At 43.3% G+C, this 25,944-nt stretch overlaps 3 protein-coding genes across 5 annotated transcripts; 1 reads left to right on the top strand and 2 right to left on the bottom strand.

The window, feature by feature from the left end:
• The first annotated feature begins 359 nt into the window (after positions 1-359).
• Positions 360-11,920, top strand: dixdc1a (DIX domain containing 1a). 3 transcript variants are annotated; one of them, XM_080508384.1, is made up of 16 exons: positions 360-586; positions 702-882; positions 4,318-4,475; positions 4,579-4,721; positions 6,831-6,920; positions 7,174-7,227; positions 7,321-7,371; positions 7,632-7,736; positions 7,863-7,916; positions 8,012-8,104; positions 8,651-8,728; positions 10,108-10,269; positions 10,413-10,479; positions 10,679-10,787; positions 11,017-11,125; positions 11,377-11,920. In XM_080508384.1, the coding sequence occupies exons 2-16, from the start codon at positions 860-862 to the stop codon at positions 11,458-11,460; spliced, it is 1,380 nt and encodes a 459-aa protein (XP_080364510.1). In that variant the 5' UTR covers positions 360-586; positions 702-859; the 3' UTR covers positions 11,461-11,920. The 3 variants fall into 3 exon arrangements, with proteins under 3 accessions (XP_080364510.1, XP_080364511.1, XP_080364509.1); XM_080508385.1 differs by having other exon boundaries at positions 4,576-4,721; positions 8,015-8,104; XM_080508383.1 differs by having other exon boundaries at positions 4,576-4,721.
• Positions 11,921-12,335: 415 nt separating this feature from the next.
• On the bottom strand, positions 12,336-15,192 carry pih1d2 (PIH1 domain containing 2; the record flags this gene model as incomplete). The annotated part of the gene is made up of 6 exons (XM_080511054.1): positions 12,336-12,470; positions 12,624-12,892; positions 13,020-13,259; positions 13,342-13,468; positions 14,627-14,817; positions 15,150-15,192. The coding sequence occupies 6 exons, from the start codon at positions 15,190-15,192 to the stop codon at positions 12,336-12,338; spliced, it is 1,005 nt and encodes a 334-aa protein (XP_080367180.1).
• Positions 15,193-15,499: 307 nt separating this feature from the next.
• Positions 15,500-25,687, bottom strand: tmprss5 (transmembrane serine protease 5; the record flags this gene model as incomplete). Its single annotated transcript, XM_080511043.1, has 14 exons — positions 15,500-15,514; positions 17,333-17,485; positions 17,574-17,716; positions 17,816-17,914; positions 20,021-20,205; positions 20,336-20,498; positions 21,439-21,482; positions 21,577-21,690; positions 21,918-22,059; positions 22,443-22,556; positions 24,460-24,540; positions 24,913-25,051; positions 25,245-25,252; positions 25,675-25,687. The coding sequence occupies 14 exons, from the start codon at positions 25,685-25,687 to the stop codon at positions 15,500-15,502; spliced, it is 1,413 nt and encodes a 470-aa protein (XP_080367169.1).
• Positions 25,688-25,944: the final 257 nt, after the last annotated feature.

Here is a 25,944-nt window from a genome sequence, read left to right as displayed (position 1 = left end):
ATGTTTTTGCTGCCGTGGCATGCTGTGATTTTATCAACAAAGGATTATAGATTCTTGTGTCATTCTCTATTTACCCATATTCTACTTTTGATTTCTGCTGCAGGGGCGTACATACAGTACACAGACAGCAAAGGGAAAGGAAAGGCAAGGAGGAAAGTCTCCCTCCTCCTCCCTGTGAAAGGAGAGAAGCGGTAGGGAAAGGAAGGAGGAGGCATGAGGGAGAGGGGGAGGGTAAACACACCCAGACTGAGCCATGTCTGACATCCTCGCTCACTGAAAGAAGGACGCACTGATACAAAGCCGAAGAGGAGGGAGGGAGGGAAGGAGAGAGAGAGAGAGAGAGAGAGAGAGGGAATAAATGCAACAACAAAAAAGGGCCAGCAGAGAGAGAGAGAGAGGGGGGAAAGAAAGGGTTGAAAAAGATGCACAAGAGGCGCATCAGTTCTTGTCCGCAAGGAACAAACAACATTGTGTTGGTGAATGGGAGCTGGCGAGAGCAATGAGAAAGCAGGCAGACTCCAGCCGCCGGTGCTGCTGAGCACCAATCCTCTCTCCCGCCGTCTCTGCCAGCCACGACTCAGCTCGGGTATGATTGAGGGGAAGGGTTCGGGGACTGTTGATGAGGATTTGGAGCTTTTTATGTTTCAGCAATATGCCACTGCAGAGGATTTCAACGTGCTGTTTCTCCTGATTGAACCCAGTGTGCGACGTGGAGGCTACTCCGGTTTGCTGCCTGGAGGGCTGCTCCCCTCCCCGCCGTGTCCGGCTGCGTTCGGGCTATGGTCCTGACTGAGACGCAGGGCATCACCCAGATGTGGGGCTCTGACTGTACGGGAGGTTAAGCCCAGTGAACACCAGCATGGGAGCCAAACAGATGAAATGGTAGGAGCCGACTTGTGATTGTTCCTTTCAGCAGCATGCGACCGCAGCTCCTGTCGACACCGCATGAGATCATCACATCTGTGCACCAGGCATCAGATCGGGCCCGCAGTTAGGGAGGCTGCACGTGATAACGATCACTTCATGGCCGTGTGCGTCCGAGTCTTTGTCTTATAGAATGGATTTATCCCTGCCAACGCGACTCAGAAACAACAAACCACGCAGGTTATTGTTCCGGGTTTGCAGTGCAGTGGATGTGGGTGTGTCCCTGTGTGTGTGTGTGTGTGTGAGCAGAGCTGCCATTGCCTAGCAACCGCTGTCTTTCCTCCATCAGCGTCTCTCCATTTAATCTTAACTCATAGTCACATCCCTCTCCGTTAACCAGGTTAAGGATGGCTTCATAAAAAGCATTGCACTTATTTGTTGGATGTGCAAGTTTACATTTATGACTTGGGGGGGGGGGGGGGGACCTGCTGGCTAACCGTTAGCTGCTGTATCAAAACTTTAAATGATCGTGATAATAAAGAATAAGCCCTGCTGCTGATTAGGGGGTCTTCACGGGAACCACCAAGGATTTCTTAGTATCTACTGTTTCCATAAAGTGACTCCCAAAAGTTTGTGGATCAGAAGATCCATGTCAGAGCTGCTCAATACTAGAAAGTTAACTTTTATGAAATGACACAAAGCCTCTGGAAATGCAAAATGTTGAGTGACACTTTGGTGAAGAAAACAAGAGCTTTTGCAAATACGTACTTCCTCCAAAATACAACTGGGTTGGTGACATTTGCCCGTCAGCTGTGGTCGACTGCAGCCTTCACCACACAAACACAGGTGAAGTAGATAGATAAGATGAAATTCTGACTTCTCAAATGAAGACATTTGAGAGGATTAAATATTTAAATTGACATTTCAAGTGGGTCAAAAAAAAAATCTGCACGTGAACGCTGACAAATTTAGGCAGCAATTTCAGGAACCACCGTGTTTTTGTTTCATTGAAATCTTCATCATAAGTCTGGTCGAGTCAACCTCAGAGACGTTTTGCACCATGAGAGGAAACCCACACAGGAAGAACAAACAGACTTCACACCCAAATGTTCCCAAACTCAAAACAATACTAATCTTATACACTTTTAATCAGACTGAATGTCATGATGTCATAAAGCCTGAGGTACACTCAGGCACAGAGGGAACCTGCAAACACCACAAACTACCGAATACTGCAGTAGATCGACTTGGTCATTTTCCACCACTGCTCATCAAATAATGTTAATCTGCTGTGCCGAGGCTCATCTTTTGCAAAGTCCAATGCTTAATCTTTGGCTTAACCCATATGCTCCTAATCTGTGTGTGTGTGTGTGTGTGTGTGTGTGTTTTCTGTTGGTGCAACAGACCAGCACCTAAAATAAAAAGTGTTGGACTTCATTGACGACTGGCGGAGACAATGATAGAGGATAGCCAGATAATGTCATCATCTGCAATGACAAGATTAGTGAGAAGCTGCTTCCTTGATCCCCTTTGGAAAAACACTTAGGGATAATTACAGCCGCAGCTGATAAGACACTCACTTCAGGCTTTTTGTGTGTGTGTGTGTGTGTGTGTGTGTGTGTGTGTGTGTGTGTCTTAGTGCAGTGACCTATTCTGACAAGCTGGTATCAAAGGTTTCTCACGAATGCTGAATGTGGTCAATGGTCACCAAGTGGAATTTTTTACATCTCACAAGCTTTTCCAGTGTCACTACACTTTGAGAACGTTAGCTTGTTGGTTTAGCACAGAATCAACATTCGCTGAAGGATTTCAATGTATCGACGGAAGGTTTTCTGGTAATGGAAGGTTTTTCTCTGTGTCGCTTTAGACACTCGAAAGATTGATCTCTTCTGCATGATGTCACAATAATGTCTTTACAATTTTCAAAACACTGAGTAATTTGAAGAACCGGATATCTTTTAAGAGGAAAATCCAGGTTTCAACCAGTTTTGGAGCATTTCTGCACATACTGACGTTATGGGTGTCCTTCTATTCATGAGCTCTTCTGACCTCTGAGGCCCGAAACCGTCGAGTCTGATCACGTTCACACAGTCTGATAGAGATTGCGTGTAAAATGTAATGTGAATTATCACGCAACAAAAATAATAAAAATACGATCCCAGCAAAAAATCAGAATTGAGCATCAAGACCTGCAGTGTGAACGTCGCCTAAGACACTCCTGGTTCAACATCATGACATTTTATGTCGATTTTATAGCGTAAATAATATCACAAGTTTGCATTTTCACACATGCACTGCATCTAATAACATCACGCAGCGAGGTTGGCATTTAGCATCTTTAAATGAGTCCCCATGGGACAAAGTCTACATTTAGCTCCTTGGCTGCAGTGTGAAGTCACAAGTGACAGATGATAAAAGTGTTTGCTGTCTGTTGTGATGTGAGCTTGTGCTCAGTAATGCCATTAGATAAGCAGAACATCTCGTCCGCTACGATCGCAAGCTCGCTCCATATGTATGAGGAAAACATGTTAAACTGTCAAAATGCAATCCCCTGGGACATCCTCTGGTTTCTAAACAGTTTTATCCCACCGTTAAGTCCACAGTTTTTTGATTTTTTTTTTTTTTTCCCCCCTCTCCCCAGTCCTTGTTGTTTAGCCTCGGGAGCAGGATGATGAATTGTGACGCTTCTCTTTGGCTTCCCTGTGTTCCAGTTCAGATCTGTTCCTGCAGTCATAGGCTTGTTTACACACACACACACACACACACACACACACACACACACACACACACACACACACACACACACACACACACACACACACACACACACACACACACACACACACACACACACACACACATACAGAGAAAGAAGGCATCTTCTCTGCAGGGACCGTGCATGATGCCATAGGTCACAGGTCGCAGCGGTTGTATCCCATTTCTACAAACGCAGTAGAGTGGAGACGACAGCCGGCCTGAACCTCGGGCTTCTGAGACGCTCTCAAGAAAAAGAAAGCCTTTATTCGTCAAACTGAAAGAATACCAGCTATTCTGCGTGCGTTATGTTTTGAGATTATAGCCGAGGGGAGGGGGGGGGCGCAAAATATGCAAGGAATTTCCTGGTGAAATGACAGAGCAGTGTGCAGTCCGGCTCCCACCGAGTGTTTTCTGAACAGGTTTCAAACCTGTTCCCTCTTCTGTTTTTTCAAAAAGAATTAATTCTCTTATTTGTATTACAGCTCATAATCGTTCATATTCCCATTGGCATTGTGTGTTTAAAAAGGGATTTGGTTTGAAATATTTAGCCCAGATGGGATTAATTCACATTTTTCTGCTCCTTGGGGATGTATTCAAGTGTATGTCTCCATTTTATGTGGCTCAGTTTATTTATTACCATTCATTTGGCAGAGAACACACACATTGATGCCTGCCTGTGCCCACCATCTGTTTCAGCCTCAGCTCAGCCAGCCCCGCTCACTCCCCCAAAGAGGAGTATGTTATCACCCAGTCCACTGACGCCCCAAAAGAAGACGCCGTCCCCGATCAGCCGGAGAATCAGGGGGGACCTCAAGATGACAAATCTGAGCTGACAGAGAAGAAGTCTGTTGCGGGTGTGTTGGCTGCACATCAACTGCCGCACAGCCAGATATGATGCAGCGGACGCAGCAAAGCATGCCTGTCTGATACGCGCTTCTTTTTCTTTTCATTCAGAAGAGGTGTCTATGTGTGGATTGTGTCCCTCCCTCGGGCACAATGGGCAGGAGGAGGAGAAATCCTGGGAGGAGCAGCTGGATGCCCACCAGGAACAGCTGGAGAAGGAAATGCAGGAGGCCAGAAGGATGGTGTACCGCCTGCAGGTAACTCCTGGTGATAAAACAAACGGCCACCATGAACACACACAGGGAGAGTCCGCAGGCTGCAGATGAACGTTAAAATACAGCACACCATGAATATGTAGCCTGTATTTAAACTCATCATCTTCTGTGGAAAGTCAGAATACATTCAGATTGTTTGGGTACAAAATAGTTGAACCTCTGGAAGAGCTGCAATTTCCAACTGAAATCATTAAATCAAGTTTTCACATCAACACAATCAGATCATTATTATTGTAAGAGGTCAACATACAATACACGTATTTATATAGCTCAGTATTGCTAATTTTGGGAATGTTTGTTTAATTAAAAACCAGCATACAAGTTGTTTATAGTTATGGTTCTATATATGATTAGTTCTAAGTATTTCTATGTGGTAAAGACCAGATTTCCTCTCATTTAAAATGCAGGCAGTCACAAAAGAAATAATGAAATAGCAGTGCTAAATACTAGAATTTAAGACTGTATAAAAAGTATTAGTGGTCTTATCGCGAGTATTACTGAAAACTGATATTAGTAAATTTTGTAAATAAAACAATTGCTGCTAGAATAAATTCTAGAATCAATAATTACTATTCTCAATTAAAAAAAAAAATATGGAATGGAATATAAAAAAGAGACAAATCATTAAAATACAATGAAAACTTCAGATGTTGTTAGAAATCCTGAATTTTAACATTTATAAAAAATACTATTAAAAAAAGAAATAAAAATCTTGCTTTTCCTAAAACAATTAAAATAGTATAATGTGGAAATAGATACTAAAAATTAAACAATGAATAAAGTTCTGACATTTTCTGACTATGGTAGATTCAATCAGATCAATAATTCTGGGATATGTTTTTTTTTTAATGCCAACAACCTAAATTGTAGAATGAATAATTAAAAAGAAAATCTACAATCAGTCAACAAAAAAATGTTCTGTTATGTTGAATGTCCAGAAAAAAGAACAGACTTGGTGTGGAAAAATAGCCCTGTTATAAAAGGAATAAAGAATGTCTTTAGTTTTATTTCTCAGAGTCGTTCTGCCTCTCAGTCAGATCTGTGCCGATCAACCTGATTGGTTCATCATCCTTTTGCACATTAAACCAAAAATGAAGCATTCATTTTCCAAACGATGTCTCAACTAAGTCCGATTGAAGATAGTTTGTGCATTCAACATCACACCCTGGATAGCCTGTGGTAACCCCATCGTACAAATATTTACAGGAATCCAGTAAAAAAAAATTAAAGCCTCTGAATATTTCATAGTTTCTAGTTGGGTCTAAGATGCACTACGGACAGTCGTAAAAATACAAGGTGAGACTATCAATATGTACAGATTTGTTTTTAGATATATTCCAGAATCAAACCAGAATTAATTGTCATTGTGTCAAGGTGAAAAGCAAGTCAAAATCAAAACTAGTGAGGTTTGCTCCTGCTAATTCGGTGTGGAAGAGATATTTGCTCTTTTTGTCTTGAAGAGTCTGTATTAGTGGATCCACATATTTGTGGAGGTACAGAACAGTTGATACAGCTTTTTATCTTTCTAATTTTTAATGTATATAATTAAACAAACAGAAGTAAACCGTGTATGATTTTAAGAAAAAAACAGACATCTGAAAGGTTTTTGAATGCAAATGAATCTGAATCTTTACACAAATACAGTAAATAATGTGTGACACTGAATGGCGCATTACTTTAAAAAAAGATCTCTATTATATCATCGCCTATTATTAGCTTCTTTGTTATTTACTCAGTTATTTGTACTTTTGGCACACTAGCATTTCTAATGTCAATAATGTTGAAGGATTGAAATAGTGCACTGGGGCTGAATACTAATGGAAAAAATGTTAACAGGTGTGGGTTCAACTCTTGTGTCTCGTCTGTAGTCTTTGCTGCACCTATAAGAAATGTTTGGCTAGAAGCTGAGGACACAAACAACACATAATGTTACAAGCTTTTCCTGAGTGACGAGTTTTTAATTCGATTGCTGTTGTGCAATGCAAAACACGTCGGTACATTATATTGGAGCCTCTGCCATGCATGTGTAATTACACATGCGCACGGGTCTTTAATTTGCGCTCCTATAAATGTGTGTGCGTTTGCCCCCAGGCTTTGCTGCTCCACGGCTCCCTGCCGGAGGAGGACCAGGATGGATCCGTGAGCTTCGGCGACAGCCGGGCCAGCGCCGAGCAGCAGCTGGTACAGCGCCCCCTCTCTGCTGACTGGAGAAAGCAACGCTTGCTTTGCCACTCAGTGTGAAGTGTCTGTGTCAGCCCTTCTGTTGTGATGATGTTTGCAGCCGTCACTCCCCTCTGGAGTGGCCACGATACTGCACAAATGAATCTCTCAGACCTGCTGGCCTGCTGTCACGCTGGTCCATTGCCTGCTCGTCGGTTCTGACATTTCTCCATTCTCTAATCGCCGCGCCTCGCACCCCTGTCTCCCTTTCAAGGTTTTAATCCGCAGTCGCCTGGACCAAAGCACGGAGGAGTCCCTCGATCTCAAGGTACAGTAAGTAAACGTAATTAGGTTTAATACTGTCGGGTTGCGTCACTGTCGGAAGTCCATTTCTCCATTTTTGTTTTTGTTCACTTCTTAGCGGGAACTCCTCAGACACAAGCAGGAGACGCGCCACATCCAGGCCATCAAGGTAAACCTCTTCACTGGAATTGTGTCCCCTCCTTGTGAATTAAAAAGGATTAAAGAGGATAATTCAATCAGTTCCACTTTTACACTCTTCCAGACTGATGACGCTGCAGTTTTCATGATACACAATTTGTACTCTTCTCCTTGCAAAGATGGGGTGGTGGGGGTTTGAGAAGTGGGGTGGATGCAGTTTATCTGTATTCAGGTCTTCTGTGGACGTGGCTTTGATCGTCCTCCTCCTCCTCCTCCTCCTCCTCTCATTAGGATGCTCTGCAGCAGCGCCTGGCGGTGCAGGAAGACGCCGTGCTGCAGCTCAAGCAGGAACTACTGAGGTGCAACATGGCCAAAGATCAGCTGGAAGGGGAAAATGTGAGACAAGTGATGATTTCCGTTTGACACGATGAAATATTTGACCGTGGTGACCCGTGCAGGAAGCCGGTTTATACCAGAGGAGTGTGCCAGTCACACATCACCTTCATGATGCATGTTTTGCAGGCAGAGCTCCAGCGCAAGCTGAGCGAGAGGAACAAATTGCTGGGCGAGTATGAGGTATTGTCTGATATTATGAACACGACAGCACTTTCTTCGGCGACAAGCGTGCAAATGTGAGGGCCATGTGTCATCTGTCTTTTTTGTCAAACCAGCAGCAGCTGGGGAGAAAGGACAGAATACTGCAGCAGCAGCAACAGAAGCTCGACGAAGCTCAGCACAAAGCACACGAAGTCGGCCTTGAACGGGTACGAAGCGGTTAAAAGTATCATCCCAATATATCGTATGTTTGCTTATAATCCACTTTAAAATCCGTGTCTGCTGAGTAACTCACACAGGAACATTGTCCTTATAAAAAAAAAAAAAAAAATGCACTTGATGAAACCATAAGAGTCGAAGCATCGAGGCATGCGTGGGAGGAATAGCCTTCATAAAGGCAGAGTAAATAGTGCATTTGTTGGGGGGATGATTTCAGTGGTGGATTAATACACATTTCGTGCACCGCTGAGCATTTATTGCAGCAGATTGTTATATGTGAGAGCGACTCAAAATAAACTACAGAGCAACAGTAAAAAAAAAAAAAAGATATAAAAAAAAAAAAAAAAAATTGTCACCCAGTGCAACGGTGTGACTCACTGATGTGTTTTTAATAGTTTCTGCACAACAGCGAGGCTCTTCAGAAGAATATGCTGCAGCATTAAAGGGTTTACTTCAACGACAGACGTCTTCCAGCATTTTAACTGAAAGTGAAATCTGTCAGAAGAACTCAGCTCCTATATTTGTCTCTGTCTCAGTCATACAGGAGTGAAAACGGTGGATTCAGTAACTCAGTGGCTACGACATCTCCTCCAGCATTCCAGCATAATGCACCGGTACGTACACTGTTCTGACTTGTAATGTCTACTTTCACATGATTTGATGGTGTATTGTCAGAAAAGACACTTCAGCTTCCACCTACAATCCAAAGACCAAATTCAAATGTTTGGTTCATGTAAGATGAGACTGTATCTGATTATTATTATCATTTTCTTGTGTTCGTTCTGTGATGGCCAGTTGAATTTGTTTATCCTATTATGACCCAGTGGCAATTTGCCTCAGCCTCGGTACGGTGGCCCAGAAGGGTCAATGCAACAGCAAAAGCCACAACACAACAATGAAAGGCCACAGCAGAACAGCAAAAGCCAAAGCAAATGGCACAACAGAAGTGTGCAGTGGTTGGAAGAACGGGGTTTCTCTCTGGGGACAATATTTTCAAGCGGACGACCTATATTGGGAGGGTTTCAACACAGTGACCGACATTGCATAATATTAACCTGAGCAGCAGCGTTTTACTTACGTTTCATTCAAATCTCCCATAATTAAAATAATCTGTCAGAAAATATCCACAAATAAACAAAGTCTGTTCTTCCGACTGCCGCACACTTCCCGTTGTGGCTTTTGCGGTCTCGTTGACCCTCCTGGGCCACCGTAGCTCGGTGCCCTGCTGGCCTATGCAGAGCTTTAAAAAGTGCGTGGCAGGCCTTAAGGCTTAAGGAATTATCTGGGGGTCCCTGGAAAGTCTTGTCCTCTTGTGATTTTTCTACTTTTAAATTTTAAAGAACATGATCATAAGAGTAGCGGCTGGTGATACATTTCTTAGGTGTGCTCTTCATTATTATTGGATTTCAGCCAACTTTAAGCATTAAAGTAACTGCATTCGTAAACCACATTACTTTTTTTTAGATTGAGAGCCAGTCATGAAAGTTATTGTACTTCTAAACTTATTGATATGATACTTTTATCAACATACTTGTAAACAAATACAAGCACATGCATCATTAGTCACCTTCAGAAAATCAATGTGTTTTGGGGCTGGTTTACTTGAAATGACAGTAAGTCTGAGTCTTTGAAAGACAAAAGGAATTGCAGGTATATTTTCAAACAACACATCAATCCATCTTTCAAAGCATTTCAGAATGCTTTGAAAGAAACCTCAAAAAAAGAAGTGAAAAATAAACTGTGCTTTTTTTTTTTAAGCTCTTAGATTTTCAGTTATTAATAAACATGAGGAAAGTGGTTAGATACTGTGTCGCACTGGTGACTCCTTCAGTTAAACATATGTCAGATGCAAAAGTGTTTGTGTTATGATAGTCTCACCTTAAAAACACAGTTCTTCCTTACAAAGACTATTTGTTGTCAGTCATTACAAACTTTTGTCAAAGACGACAACAGATATTTCCAATTGGTTTTTTTTTGTGTGTTTTTTCCCCAGGGTGAAGAACTGCAGCTCGTCAGGGAAGCACTGCGCAGTTTGAGGGACGGCTTCTCAGGACATGACCCCCAACATCACACCCTGGACACCCTGGAGCAGGGTGTGGCCAGTCTCATGGACCGACTGCACTCTCTGGACAGCCAGCGCAGGCAGGACCGCGGGGTATACACACACACACACACACGCACACCCACAGCATTACACGGCACATCATAACTAGTAGCATGTCTATCACTTGATGAGTGATGACTCAATCACAAATGCCGTTCTACTGTTTACCAACGAGTAATTGCTTCTCCTTCCAGGAGGAATTTAAATCGCCTGGACGCAGAGCCAACTCAACGGACCGTGACTCCTGGCCACCGAGCTCAAGTGAGACAAACACAATGCTTTTTTTTTTTTTTTTTAATTTCTTGTAGGAATTGTCATCCCCTGCAACATCTTAACTGTTTGTTTTAATGGAATTGTGCCGTTCAGCCGCGCAGGCGCGTGTGCGGAGGCCACCGCCGGCTGTTTCAGACGTTGACTGTGGAAAAAACAACATTTGCTGTTTTTGTAAATTTTTTCCCAGAAATGGCACATTCGCACAGCAGCCCCGGCCTGGACACTGCCGTCTCCACTAAAGTGCTCTACTTCACCGATCGCTCGCTCACTCCATTTCTGATTAACATCCCAAAAAGGTGAAAACAAACACAGTTCGGGGGTGTTCATGCTTGTGATGCTGTGCTTTCGTTTGTTCTTTCACTCTGGTGTGCACGATTTGTCTTGCAAATTGCTGTTTTGGTTGGGAGCTTGGATGGAAGCGTGTCCAGAGCGATACTCGCTGGTTAAATGTTCATCCGGGCAAAGCTTAATGCCTGCGTGGGTGTGTGTGGCGCAGAGATCAGGACTGACAGTGTGTGCTTGCAGGCTGGGTGAGGTGACTCTGCGAGACTTCAAGGCAGCCGTAGACAGGCACGGCAGTTTCAGATACCACTTCAAGGCCCTTGACCCGGAGTTTGGCACCGTGAAAGAGGAGGTAGGCGTGGGAGTGAAATTACAGCTCTTACTGTTTTTCACATCAGCTTTAAGCAGGTGAATGTAAAGCAGCAGTTATAGCGTAAGATATGCTAATTATATCTGCCACTGTGCTTCAAAATCACTGTGGGTGACTGATTGCCATCCCAGAGAATTTGATAAGGCAGAGTCATTCTTTTCGGTTTTCATCGCCACCTTTGTTAAGCGATGCGAGTCTCTCAGATGTGTAAATGCGGCGCGTCGCCTCTTCAGGTCTTTCAGGACGGAGCAGTCGTGCCGGGCTGGGAGGGAAAGATTGTAGCGTGGGTGGAGGAGGACCACGGAGAGCGCCGGTAGAGCCCCAAAACCAGAGATCACCACTACAAACCTCAGTCCGTCCCACCGGACCAGGAAGCCACTGAAAATACGTGCGACGCCATGAGACAGATAATTGTTACGCCGTCGAATGGGACCAATGGATTTCAACACAGAACCACGTTTTAAAAGTGAATGTTTCATACGAAGACTTTAACTTGACATTTGGAAATCCCTCTTTTAAAAAGGAAACACACACACACACACACAACACATTGCATACTGCTTATGAATTAATATGCAGAACTACCATTTATCAGTAATGTCATACTTGAAACTCTGAATTGTATAAGAATATCAGTGTCACACTTCGTAACACGCTGTCAGTGTATCGCTGCAGTGAGAAACTGCCGTACATCGTGTGCAAACCTCAAATTAAAGTGTTTACCCAGATTTTTTTTTCCACACGTTCACAATTGCCAAATAGTGATGTTGTTGTTCTGCGTCAATTTTGATGTTTTAATAAACATAAATTATTGCATGGATCCTTTGGCTGCCAATTATTTCCTGTGGATGCGACAGTGACACCCTGCAGATGTCGCAGCTCCGAACCATTATACACCTCCGCTCAGACGCCCACACATTCGTAGAAATCCACACTTTGTCATTAAAGTCAATTATTGCTTTATTTATTTTGGGTTAAGTTTGAAATTTACTGCAGCAGATCAGCCCACGCAGCACAAAGGGACACTGTTACATATTTCTTTAAAAACAACAAAACACATTTTGCTGCTGGAAATCATGCTCTTGTGGTCAAGTTAGCTGGAGTTTATGGATCCCTCCATAAGTGTAATTTGCTCTTTATAGCTTTTGACTCATTTTGACTCATTTCCTTGTTTCTCCACAAAGACAAATAATCACAAAATATCCACTTTCAACACCAGCTTGCGCTTCTTCTTATTGAAGATGGCGGACGCTGTGTCTTCGTTTACAGGTTGGGGAAATTCCAGGAGCAAACGGTAAACATCTTCCACTTCCAATAAGACATCGTCCTGTCAGGAAAAAAAATAAAAACAAACAAACACGCTGTGAGGCCTACCACTGGCCAATTATGCATTTTTTATGACATCCTGCCTCGCACGAACAGACACTCGGTTTGAAAGAAGTTCATTCTATGTGCTCGGAGTGAGCGCGCACCCACGGACCTCAGATATACTCAGCTGGCACTCTGACATGGAGCAGACCTTCGGTAGCGCCACGCGAAGCTCCACGCTGCGAGGGACTCCTGCTGCATCCGTCTTCACCTCCAGTTGGCACTCCGGCTTCTGAGGCTCCACGGAGGAGGCGGAGATGACCTGGATCAAATCCTTCTTTATGCACTCTGCAGGCTCACAGATAATGTGAGCCGCCGAGTCCCGTTCCTCTGATCGCAGAGCGGACATCTGCTGCAGGAGGGCCGCTGGCGTCTGGCCACCTGCAAAAAGAAAGAACAAGGATTATTAGAAGCCGGCGGGAGGTGAAGGGTAAACCACCCTTCGGGGGATAGATGGCTCCGATGCGACCTGTAGCAGTGAACAAGGGTAAAAGAGAGATTCATCTACCTGTGTCGGGTTGTTTGGAGGCGTTGGACCACTGCAGGAACCCGAGCCGGTGGTTCAGCTCATCCGCACTACTTTGAGGACAAAACTTGAGGACGGTGTACTGTTGAGATAATTTCATCCCCCGATGCTGCTGGGCAAAGCTCAGCGCCAGTCCAAACACCTGCTTCATCTTCACACTGTCTCCTTCACAGTCCTGCAGCACTGCCGGATTTAAAGCCACGTCCAAAACAGCATACTCGCCTGAAGGGAGAAAGAAATTAGGAGGGTTTTTTTTATTTTTTGGTATATTTCACGCGACAAAGACACAGAGGGAATAACACACCTTGACCTTCACTTGTCCCTGTGTCCACTTTCCCTGCGTAAATAGGCAAAGGACTGCTGGGATCTTTGGGAGCAGGCACACTTTTCCAGCTGCATACGTTGAGGTACAACAAGCCTTTCTTTGGCTCCTGTTAAGGACAGAAGTGCTCATTAAAAGATCGTTTCAAAAGTACCACAATATCAGGCCTTTACTAAAAACCTGTTTCATGTATTGGAGATCAGCAGTGAAATGATTTGCTGAATTGTCTTGTCTTTATTGTTCTTGAAACCAAAGATAGTGGTATTTGTCATGAAAGTAAGTGTTTTTTTTTCAGGTTCCACTTTTCAAAAGTAAACATTTGTTGGATTAATTATTGGTCAGTGACAGAAAGCACTTTTAGTCTTGCAATTGTTCAATAGAGCAACTACAACGTATTGTTTTCAGCATGTTTCTAAAGCTCACATCAGTAATTATAACTAGATAACTGGGGAAATTATGCATTTACAAACATTTTGCTTTCATTTGATCCCCATTGCATTATATATTATACAGATCTGAAATTAAAAAGACCAAAGAGGTACAGGGGATTAAGTACAACTCTCTCCTCTTCATATAACTAATATACAATCATCTCTGTTAATCATCACTGAAAAGGCTTCATTCACTTTGTGTAATTTCTTTCAGTTTATTAGCAGTTGTGGATTTCTGAAGTAGTTGTACTGGATTCTGTTCAAAGTATGTTACATGGTTTTGATAAGCGCCTGCTTTGAATGATTGTTCAACAAAGCTAAGACGTGTAAAGACGCCCAACAAACAGGAAGTACTTCAAGAAATCCATCCATCTGCAGAGGAGAGTCACCAATTGTCTACAAATGTACACTTCTTGACGGAGGGAAGAATCCATGTTTCTCAGAGAAAAGCTATAAGCCCAGGAAGAGCATGCAAACTGCAAAGGAAGGCTCCACATCCGGGACTCAAACCGAGGATTTTGTCTCTGTGAGGCGAGAGAGCGAACCACTGTACCACTGAGCTGCCTAAACACTGAAAGAGCCGCACAATTCTAAATAAAAACAAACATTATTTTGACATTAAGAAAATCATTTCAGATGTTTGGAGGAAACAGAAAAGTCAGGAAGTTTAAACTCCCTCAAAAGGTCAAAGGTCACCCAGTTCATGCGGATCACCTGAGCGCTTGCACCTGCGGGAAACACTGTTCATTATTTCAGTTTGTTAGTCCGCCGTCGACACGCCGCTGTTTTTTCTTTTGAGGTCAAGTGAATTAGTTAGTTGTTAACAATCTGCTCACCAGGACTTCAGTGCTCAGACTCCAGCGGAGCTGCGGAGCTGCTCGGCACTCAGCTCCTCCCTTCATCTGCTTCTCGATCAGTCTGCGGTAGGCTGCAGGGTCACTTTCAGACAGATCATCCAGCATGGACCAGAGCTGACTGACCTGCTGCCAGAGCTCCTCTGAACCGCCTGCAGACATCTTCAGGTTACCTGATGTGGCAGGAAAGGAAACGTCTTCGCAGTGTCAGAATGGTGTGTGATTATTGGAAAAAAAACACCCAAAGTAAGAAAGAAATGTGGATAAATATCCCGCAAACTGCTGTAAAGCAAGCCAGGAGCTCGCGTTTGTATATGTGTTGCCATGGAAACTGGCTCAGCTCGGCTCACACCGGCCACCTGGTGGACAGAAGCAGAACTGCTGCTGCTCTGATCAGCCCCATTAAACTTAACTTGGAACGAACATTTCTTTTTAGAGAAAATACCTTTCACAAAGTGACTCACATCAAAAGATGGAATAGGGGAAAACATAGTTTTATATTTACCTTCGTCTCCCACTTCATCCTCTTCAGGGATCTCAGATGCCATCCACATCCAATAATGTAATAAAATTCCCTCTTGGATTAATTACGTTATTCTATTCTATTTGAATGATCCCAAGAGGGATCTCCTGTACAAACGTCCAGCTCTTTATCCTCTAAGTGGTTTACCCAAGCCATAAACATTTACATACAAATAAAGCAAATTAATTTCAAATGTTGCTGTGCAGCAGCAGCAGACATAAGATGGGTTGAATCGGGCAGGCAGTCATGTATGAACTGCTGACAGTACATACCATGTGACCAAACCTCAGAATGACTTGATCCGTTTCTGGAGTGTGCAACACCGTCCTCCATCATAAGGTCACACTCTGTCAAAGAAGCGATCGCTTTCACTTCGTCGGGATCTCTTGCGATACCATTATCATTCCCACGCTTCCCCTGAGTCAGGAGAATGTAAAGATCCCCCGAAAGGGAAGAAAGTCTGAGTAACTGAGGCCTCTTGGGAGCGAGCTTCAGTCCATGAACTCGTAGTGGACTGAAGACTATCTCCAGACTGATCTCAGCAGTTTCCTCACAATGTCCAAAGTACTTGGAAAATACGTGAATCTCTCCTCCCAAATTTTCACAGAGAACTTCTTTTTTATATATACATTTGTTCCCACGGAGAGCAGAATAAATACTGAAGAGGAAAGTCCCAAAGGAAAATAAAATGTAGACGACAGACTCATTGTCCTGCTGCTAATACTGACCTACTTGTATGTTTGATGTGTGGAGGAGGTGATGCTGAAAGAAAAGCTGGAGATGAGTTGTTTGGTTTAACTTGATATGAAAGTACCAAACTGGCCCCTTGACGTTAAACTCATAGTACATGTGGAATAAGATGGATTACTCCACACTGCACTACTCTATGTAGTTTTGCTGCATGGAAATAAGTCTAAAATTTGCCAATGTGTGCAGGTTTAGACAGAAATTGCACAGCGTGAATTTAGATAGTGTTCCTCTGAGTCGTTGAAATACACACTGAAATACACAATCCACTTCAGTTTTTCACCTTCCAGTCAAACATGGTTTATCAAGACACCATTAAATACGAGACCACTTAGCTGCAAGCATTACCCGTGCAATTGAACATCCTTAGAGCTGCTTTTCTAAGTTGTTTTTGTTTTTGTTTCTTTTGTTCACTATTCCCTAACTGCATCCAGCGCAGGCACATTTCCACTCTCTCTTTTCATGTGGGAATTTTCCACATTCATTACATCAAGCGCCTTGAGATGACTATACAAATAAAACTGTACCGAATTTAATTATTTAGACAATTGTTTGAATTCCGCATGAATTTAGATCCGTGCATTTACACTGTGACGTTTGCTGTTGTTACGGGGGCCACTGTGTAAATGAAATTAAAAAATTTATAGAGTTACAGCTCAATAACCACACACAGCACAGTCTTGTTAGGAGCCATCATTTATATTTAATAGATGAAAAATACAACGTGGATATTCTTCCTGTGATTCCCACTCTGTCTTCGGGTGTACAGCACACAACAAACATTTAAAGTAAAAATATGAAGTATATTTCCCTGTATTTCACATGATTACATCAGTAGTGGCATCGCTGTGTTTCATGAGCCCACCTCAGTAATTCTGCAGAGAGAGAGAGAGAGAGAGAGAGAGAGAGAGAGAGAGAGAGAGAGAGAGAGAGAGACAGAGAGACAGAGAGAGAGAGAGAGAGAGAGAGAGAGAGAGAGAGAGAGAGAGACAGAGAGACAGAGAGAGAGAGAGAGAGAGAGAGAGAGAGAGAGAGAGAGAGAGAGATCATTATTAGCAATCATTGAATACCTTAATCATGCCCCACTGTGCGGTTTCTACTTCCTTCCTCTTGCTGATACTAAAATCACAATAATGGCAGAAATTAATCAGGACTTGCTGCTGCAGCATTAGAAGTTGTTGTAATCTCTTTAGTTCAGTGAAAGCCGCAACAATACTTCATTAGAGATAAATGCTTCACATTCACAAAGTTATATGAAGAGAAACATTATCAACAAATTGTGTCAAATTAAAACGTAACCATGCAAAAGACCGATAATCTGTGTCACGAGCTTCAGGTGGAGCTGATTTAATGCCACGGAGAGCATGACGTAATAATGCACTTTGTAAAAGTCTTTTTTTTCCCCCTTCAAATTGTACCTCGATCATCTCGTAGATCCAGCCCAGGAATTCAGCCACTTTGGTGTAAACGCCCGGGTGGTTGGGCTCGGCGCAGCCCGTCCCCCAGCTGACGACCCCCACCAGCCTCCACACGCTCTCGTCCTGGCACACCAGAGGGCCCCCGCTGTCCCCCTGAGCGCACACACACACGCACACACACACACGAGGGGGTGAGTCTGGTGGTTCCCAGCAGACCAGGAAGCCGGGAAGCGCCTCCTACCTGACACGCATCCACTTTCCCCTCCGTGTATCCGGCGCAGAGCATACGTGGCGTGATCTCGCCGTTGTACATGCACGAGCTGTTACACTTCTTTGTGCTTATTATTGGAACTGGTGCCTCTTTCAGGGTGTCGGGGGAGTGAACTAGGAGAGGAAACACACTTTTTGGGATCAATGTTCAACACAGAACACCCCCCCCCCCCCCCCCGCCCCATTTGGAGAGGAACTGCACTAGTATCTCACCTCCGTCAGGTTGAGTGTATCCCCACCCAGAAATCCAGCACTGCGTGCCTCCCGGAAGATCGTAGTCGTACTGAGGCAGGCAGATGGGCCTGATTGTATCTAGTGAGAAGAACAAACATCGATTCTTACTCCTGATCCCGACAGCGTGGGAGTCTGGATTGAATTCTCAACTTCATTCACTTTTTTTTTCTTTTTTTTTTGGGTCGCTGGTGTTTCGGTTTTCTCCTCATCGCTCAAGCCGACTTACTTAATAGAAATGTATTCATTCATGCGTGACCTGCGTGTATCAAGTGTTGGGACTTAGTCTTCATATCTGAGAAGAAAGACGTGTTCCGACTGCGTTCTGCTGTATTTGTCAGAAATGTCATCCAATGTAAAGACACGTCTTCCAGCGTCATCCGGATGACATCTGGGACACAGACAGGAGAAGGATGTTGAAATAAAGCCTACTTGCCTGAACAGAAGAAAAGACAATATTTATGATCTTCTGTTTTGCAGATATAATCTACAAACTTGAATATTAATATAGATTTTGTCTTGGGGGTTTTTTTTTTTACTTTAAAAAGTCCCAAGAGAACATTCAGAGGAGATCATATATGGATTTTCTATGTTGCTTACGCACATAAATGCTCTTGGCTTGTTACGAGGGCTTTATCATTTATTCTTCGCGGCCACTTAAGTTACTTCACCAACAGATGTTGTTTTTTCTTTATACAGAAGAGAAAGCTGCGGGTGCTGCTGAGGGCTGAACAGGGCTATTTGCAGAGATGGGGAATGGAAAAGGGTTTTACTGTATTCAAGGTTTGAAGAGGTTTGTTTGTCACATTAAACTACTGCGTGTTGAAAAGAAATGGAGTCTTCTTTGGGCCATGCCAGTGAAATTAAAGAACAACAAAAAGAGAAAGAGAATTAGACAACTGGATCCAGAGGGACCAGGTTCTGGTTTTCCTGGTGCAACACTTGAATTCGTATTTATCGTCTTTACTTTCTTTACATGTAATGACATATATCTATTGAAAGTCTTGACAAATCAAATTTCTACAGCTCAATTCACACACATTTTAGTGGTAAATAGTTCATAATGTATGGCACTCAGTTACTTAAAAAATTTAAATAGCCAATCTAGAATAAATATAATGTATAAAAATGTGTTCAATCATTTTATGTAGTTTAATTTTGAAGAATCAGCCTCTACTTCTCACCCTCTTCCTTACATTTATTTTTTTTTTAAATTTTGCTTCTGGTTTTGTCATAATTGTACAAATATCTCAAAATCCTGTGTGATTTAGCCATAAATCTGATTCGCTTGTGTCAATAGAAACATTTCTGTGAAATCTGTCTTCATCTGTCAAGCGGTCGTCCCTCGTTCCTGCAGTCTGTTGCATTGCTGCCAGTTTTCAACAACATGCGCTCCAGTGACTCCATCATTATGATCACTCCAATAGACTGATCCTCCTTTGGTGATGTTACACTCGAGTTTCTGTGATTTTACTCAATTAACAGAATCAATTCTGTTAATTGACTTTTATGTCTTTTGAACCCAATAATCCTTACATTTTAAAATGTTTTCCCTTGCAATTTAAATTTTCGCTGTAGCACTTTCAAGTTATTTTAAATGTAGAATGCATTATAATTAAATTATTAGTATTATTATTATTACTATTAAACTAGTTTATCTCAATAAATAAATACATACATTTCTTACTCAACAGGCATACCCCATAACCCAGGTGAATTAGTGAATTGGTGACTACACATCTGCAAGTGACCCAGGTAATGTTGATGACAAAGCAGCGTCAATTAAGGAAATCATTTCCCATTTGTAGTCTTAATAAAGGGACATGAAAGTTGTTGGATAAAAAAATAAAACAAGCATTTATGTGTCATTCCGACTGGTGGTGTGTTGCATCAAATATTGACCTGAAGTGCCTGAGCGTGGGAGGGAATCCCGGCTGCGCCAGCTTCCAGCTTCCAGCCCCACAAAAAAACCAATCAAATCTCCAAGTGGAATTTGTAATGACTCGCTGTGACGACCCCCAGTAAAAGGGAGCAGCTGAATAGACACTAATACTGAAGCACTTTTAGTTCTGTGGTAAATGATTGGTCTTTTAGAGAATCAGCCTGACATGTGTAATATTTTTTCTGTGGCGTTGCAGAGTTCCTATCTCCACTCTCACGTCTTCTCCAAAGTGTGCAGAGACAGACCTGAGAAGCTGAGCGGCGTCCGCAGCTTCATCAGGGCGATATCGCTGTCGTGGCTCCTGTGATTGTAGTTCTTGTTGTAGATGATCGTCTCCACGGCGTGGCCCGTCTGCTGGGCCATTTTGGCGGAGCTGCGGGTCACGATGCCGGCGTAGACCACCCAGCTGGACACCTGAGGCAGCCTGTAGCTGACATTTGACGGAAAGAAAAACACGAGTCGGACGCCGATAAGAGGGAATTGTTCGGGCTGCCAATGACTGTTTGTAATTCCCCTCGGGCCGGCCGTGACCTCCGACCTTTTGCGGTCAGCAGTCTTACTTGTGCACACAGTGGGCAGCTGTGACGACCCATTGGCTGGTGATGATGGAGCCTCCGCAGGTGTGACGGTTGCTATAGTAGAGGCTGACCTGCCAGGGCCACCTGCCCAACGTGGCCTCCACTCCCCCGATGATCCGGGGCAGCTTCGCTCGCGTCCCGCACTCTACACAGGGATCCATTCATCACAAGCATGTCGGAGAGTGGTCACCAAGCACCGCAGCAAACGGCAACATTCGGCACGCTGCTCATACCAAGCCTGAATTGGGAATCATTCGAGGGCCACGCGTCAGGTGCGTGTTCCAGCCCCATATGGAACAACCACCCAGATTGTTATAAATAGAATGCAATAAAACCCAAAATGTAACAACTGGTCAATAATGGAACAAGAACCTGAGCCCTAAACTTAAAGACTTCAAATATTACATTATGGGGCAGGCAAAATATGTTTCCGCTATTATTGTAATAATTTTATTACATCATAAGTGACTCAATGATTTATGGTTCGGACTTGAACTTGAGCTGCTTCAACTTGAATAACAGCGAAAGAATGAATTCTAAAAGTCTGGACTATTTGTTTATATGTATATCCATATAGTTCAGTTCAATTCAATTCAACTTTATTTGTACAGTACCAAATACAACACAGTCATTTCTCTGTGCTTTGAACTGAGAAGAGAAAAACCCAACACTTCCACATGAGCAAGCAGGTTTATTTGTGACTGTGGAAAGAAAAACTCCCTCTAACAGGAAGAAACCGTTGCAGAAACCAGACTCACAGTTTATGGTATTCATTTATAGTCTTCTGTTCTCTATAATCTATTCTCTACTTCTCCAATCATGAGTACAAAATAATGTAGAACATTAAACCTATTCAGAACACATTGAAATTGTTACATATTTCTACATTATCGACCAGTTATTACATTTTGAGTTTAATCACATATTTACATTTTTTAAATTACATTCCAGGCACAGCACTTTCATTACATTATCAACCAGTTATTATATTTGGGGTTTTATTATATTTTATTTTATAAAAATGTGGGTCGTTGTTCCATATCAGGGCACAAAGTCAAACTAAAAGTAGAGTTTAATGTGCTCACCAAAACATTGCAAAGCGATAACCTTCCCTGTGACACAGCTCCCCCTAAATGAAAATAAATTGGGTAACTGATCAGGCATGATTAATGTGTTAGTAGCCGCAAGTTTTGCCTGCATCGTCATGAGCGTGACGTCCTCACCTGTACTGCCACATAGTCTCCAGACTGCTCTTGTGTTCCGAGGCGATTTGCACAAAGCCGTCGCTGTAATTTGGCCCGATATCCGTGAGATTTACTCCTTTATGCTTGGTCAGTCTGGCAAGGGAACAGATGCAACGTGATTTGGAGTGACGAGGAGCGTAATTTAGAGTCATAAGGTGTAAAACAAGATTGAAAATGAGCAATTAATTGATCATAAATAAGCCGAGCTGTGGGGCTCGGCAGAGCAGGTTAGTTTTGGTGAGTGAGCGCGCTCTCAGGTCTCAATCAAGTGTTTTAAGGTGCAGGTATTCCTCTGAGAGCTGCCAGGAGTGGAGACAGACCTCAGATAGCCCAGCTGTCTGCACACCAGCGTTCCCAGAGAGGAGTTCCACCTCTCGTAGCACACCGGCAGCCATGTGGGCAGCTTCCCCAGCTGGATCTCCAGGAGGGAGTTCTCGGGGCTGATCCTGTAAAACACTGAACCTGATTGATTGAAAATCCCTCCAGAGACGAGCGCTCCGTCACCTGTAATGAACGAGCCTCTTCTGCCAGTGGAAGCTGATTAGGAGGAACACAAGTATCTATGCTAATGTCGTCAACAGAAACAGATCACTGTGCCTGACGTTCTCATGTCAGTCAATGAGCATCTCTCAGGAGGAAACTGCACACAACAAGAAGCAGCTGCTGAATATTAATCTTATTGTTCTTCCCCTTCAACTAAAAAAAAATAAATAAACCCACTTCAGAGGTGAACTGTGACCCTGTCTCATGAATTGCATAACAACCAGTCCAGCAATCACACAAACTGTGTTAGTTAGTCTATTCATACACCAGCGAGAGCCCGACCGGAAGGAGCAGACACAGACCTTTTCTGGGGTCAGAGATGGAGATCTCCTCCGTCACGTTGCAGAAAGTCGTCTCCTTGGTGTCGCCAAGCCCCACTGGGCTTTGAGAAGAGGAGGGCCTCAGCAGCAGTTTGACTAAATAAAGAGACGTTGGATAAATCTGTGAATTAGCCAATTAGAGAGAGACGGGAAAATGTTTTCTGAATGTCACATTTCTACCTGGAACGGACACTGTCAAGCAATTAGGTTTTGCACAGCGGAGAACAATACGATTTATTAATGCTTCAATGTCTATGAATTTTCTATTCATATGTTCATCAAATCCAAACTAAAATAGTCCGTCTGTTATTTGTCATCTTTCTACTGTGGCAAACATGAGACTAATTAATCATTAAGAGTTCAACTCTTCGTGATGATGTTAGACTAAGACATTTCCCAGTGTTTCAGATGATTGCAGTGTTCTGTTGGGGAATATGATTTTTGCATTTGAATAATGAATAAATTTTTGCTGGAATAATAGCTTTTTTTTTTTTTTTTTTAAAGCTGCATGAACATGCTACAAATATGTTGAGTCTCAGCTTTCATCACAATAATTTTATTTCCACTGTTTGAGAGACCGTCTTAAAAATAAACACCAATCAGCCGTAACATTATGACCCGTGAAGTTGGTGGATGACATATTTGGCACCACATGAACATTTTATAACAGGGGAGTAAAACACAAGAACTGGCCAGCAAGAGGCTCCAATCTGGCCAAACCACCAAGCATATTAAAAAAAAACCGTTGAGTTTTAAAGAAGTGTCTTGAGAGTCGCGGTCGTTACACGACACAACACTGAGACCCGAACTGAGACATCGGTGATGGTGCCATAAAAGTTCGATATCTGGCTGCTATCAAACTCGCCTCGTGCTGGAGAAAAAACATACCACACATAAAGCAACACATAGGAAAGGTTTCTTGAACATTTCACTGTATTTTGCACCAGAAGGTTTCACTAAAATTGCCATATTATCAATATTGCAGTATTTTACCATTGTAAACATAGACATTTTCATCATATATGTTCTGTGCTATAACAAAGAATGAAATCTGACTGTATGTGGCCCCTGGAAAAATGATGTTTGAAACCTCTGCATTAGATGCATGACGTTAAAATAAGTCCACTTATAAAGTTGCATATTAACTATTATACACTATTAAATGTGTTGAATCTGTTTCAAATGTTTTAAATCTGAGGAGGTGATGTGCGCTGCTGACCTCTTGGCCAGGTCACCTTTGTAAAAGGTTTTAAAGGTTTAATGAATAAATGAATGAATGAATAAATAAATAAATACATAAATAAATAAAAACATAAATGAATGAATGGAATGAATGAATGAATGAATGAATAAATTAATACATTTTTAAGGATTTGAATAAGTTTGATAAGCGGGTGAGTAATTCCACAACGCTGTTCTGCAGTCGTCAGTATCTAAAGTGAAGCAGTAAAAACCCACGAGCAGCCGAGCCGATGTTCACTGACTGACAGACGAGACGTTGTAGCTCGGCCTGGCGCAGCGTCGTTAGCACATGTTCTGATAGAAATGGGCGCCGCAGTCGTCAAACTAGACACCTACACCGTATCAGGCAGGTCGTCAGAATGTTAAGGCTGATTGGTTTTGTGTGCTGCCAGCTATTCATTAAATAATTCACTCATCAAAAAAAAAAAAAAGAAAATGCTGAACATTTAGTGATTTCGAGTCCTGAAAGTAGAATTTCCCTCCATGTCTTACACAAACAAGCCACTGAATATATTTCTTGGAGACAATTAGGAGACGACATGTTGAGCCGTGGAAAACTGCAGCAAGCATTTTTCTTGACATCCCCTTCAATTAAGACAAGAAGTGCTAATTGTTTTGCATTGCAAATGCTGACGTTAAACATCCATTAGCGTTGTCTTCACTGCACAGTAGCCTGGATGCTTTTATCTCCACCTCATGCACATTCCCGGCGGCTGCTTTATCATTTACCGGCTCCGTCTCCGACGCAGTGACTCACCTAGAAACCAGACACCTACAACTAAGCCTCCCAGGAGTCCAACGGCGCACACCGCTGCCAGCAGCCTCGCCACTCTGTGAGCTGAAGCAACAGTTATAACTGAAATTAATGCCTCTTGATCCCCGATTTCAGCTGAGAAGAATCATCAAATGTCAGCTGCGACATATATAGCAGTGTGACGCACGGCACAGAGACAGTGAGAAATTAATGGGTTTTAATTTCGTACATATGACAGTGAAGGACTGAAAGGCAAATCTACATGGAGCCGTTTCGATAGGAAGCACAGCTTTCTCTGCCGCCTTTGATTCAGTACATAGTCTTCGTCGGTTGTGATCTATATTTTTTAAAGCAGGGAATTGAAACGGCAAGAGGCTTCTGCTCCCAGTGAGGCTCTGGTGTGACGGCTGGTGCTCACTGGAGGGACTGTAAGGGGTCGATCCCACCTCCGCTTACCGTGAGTGCTGGAGTGAAAGCCTTTAAACAAACCCTGGACTCCCTCGGCCCCTGCGGCTCCCGCTGTGCGCTCTGCGTGGAGGGAGTGAGGGACGGCGGCCGGGTTTTCAATCACCGATAAGGCGTCTCCATCAAGACTCTGCAAGAAAGACACAGCCGCCACGTCAGACTTCCCTTCCTATTAGGTTTCGGCAAGTTTGCCTTACGTGTGACAAAAAAAAAAAAAAAAAAACTATGCGGCGGCCGCCTGCTCGTCAATAACGGTCCTCCTGTCAGGCTCTGTCGGCGTTAATTAGAAGCTCTGTGATCTTCAGCACTGAGCCCCGTCTCACCCGTCCAGCTGCGGGCCGGCGCCACGTCGCACCTCCGTGACAGACAGACCAGGGGGCTGTTTTCTATCTCATAACACACATCCAGATTTCAGACTACATTTTTTCAGTTTGAGGCGTCAGGAGCATTTTATTACTCTGGTGTGTGTTTGTGTGCAGGGCCCGTCGGTGTTTGTTGGGATCACCGTCCAAGGAGCAGCTGCTTCGATAAGCAACATATTGAGAGAATTGAAAGTAATTATGATAAAGCTCTCTCTCTCTCTCGTGGATGCAGACTTGGCATTAGATAATTACAGTAGAAAACTCATCTAACACAAGTGCCATCGCATCTGCTCTCCCGTCGTCGTCGTGGCTCTTGAGTGCAGACAACATGTGATTTTGGGAGAATGAATCGACGCCCGTTGTGTCAAAACCAATTTCAGAAATTCCTCACAGATGCGCGGCATCGGGTCACAATGCTCATGACAACAGAACGCGGGGACAAGAACGCGCGCGATGCAAGTTTGTATTGGAAGGTTCCGGTGTGAAGTGCCGCTGTTTGTATGAATTCGGAGAGCGCGGGCGGAGGCGGCGACGTGAGAGGAGCGCTGCCGTCAGGACTTGCACACAGTAACCAGATGGAGCAAAGCATCGTGAATGTTCCTTACCATGTTTCTCCACCGTCCGGTCCCGAGGAAAAGGCCGCCGGGTCGGTGCTGATCCA

This window comes from Blennius ocellaris, assembly GCF_963422515.1.
Source record: "Blennius ocellaris genome assembly, chromosome: 2".
NCBI lineage: Eukaryota > Metazoa > Chordata > Actinopteri > Blenniiformes > Blenniidae > Blennius > Blennius ocellaris.
Note: the sequence above shows the minus strand (reverse complement) of the source record. Positions and strands in the feature narration are given on the sequence as shown.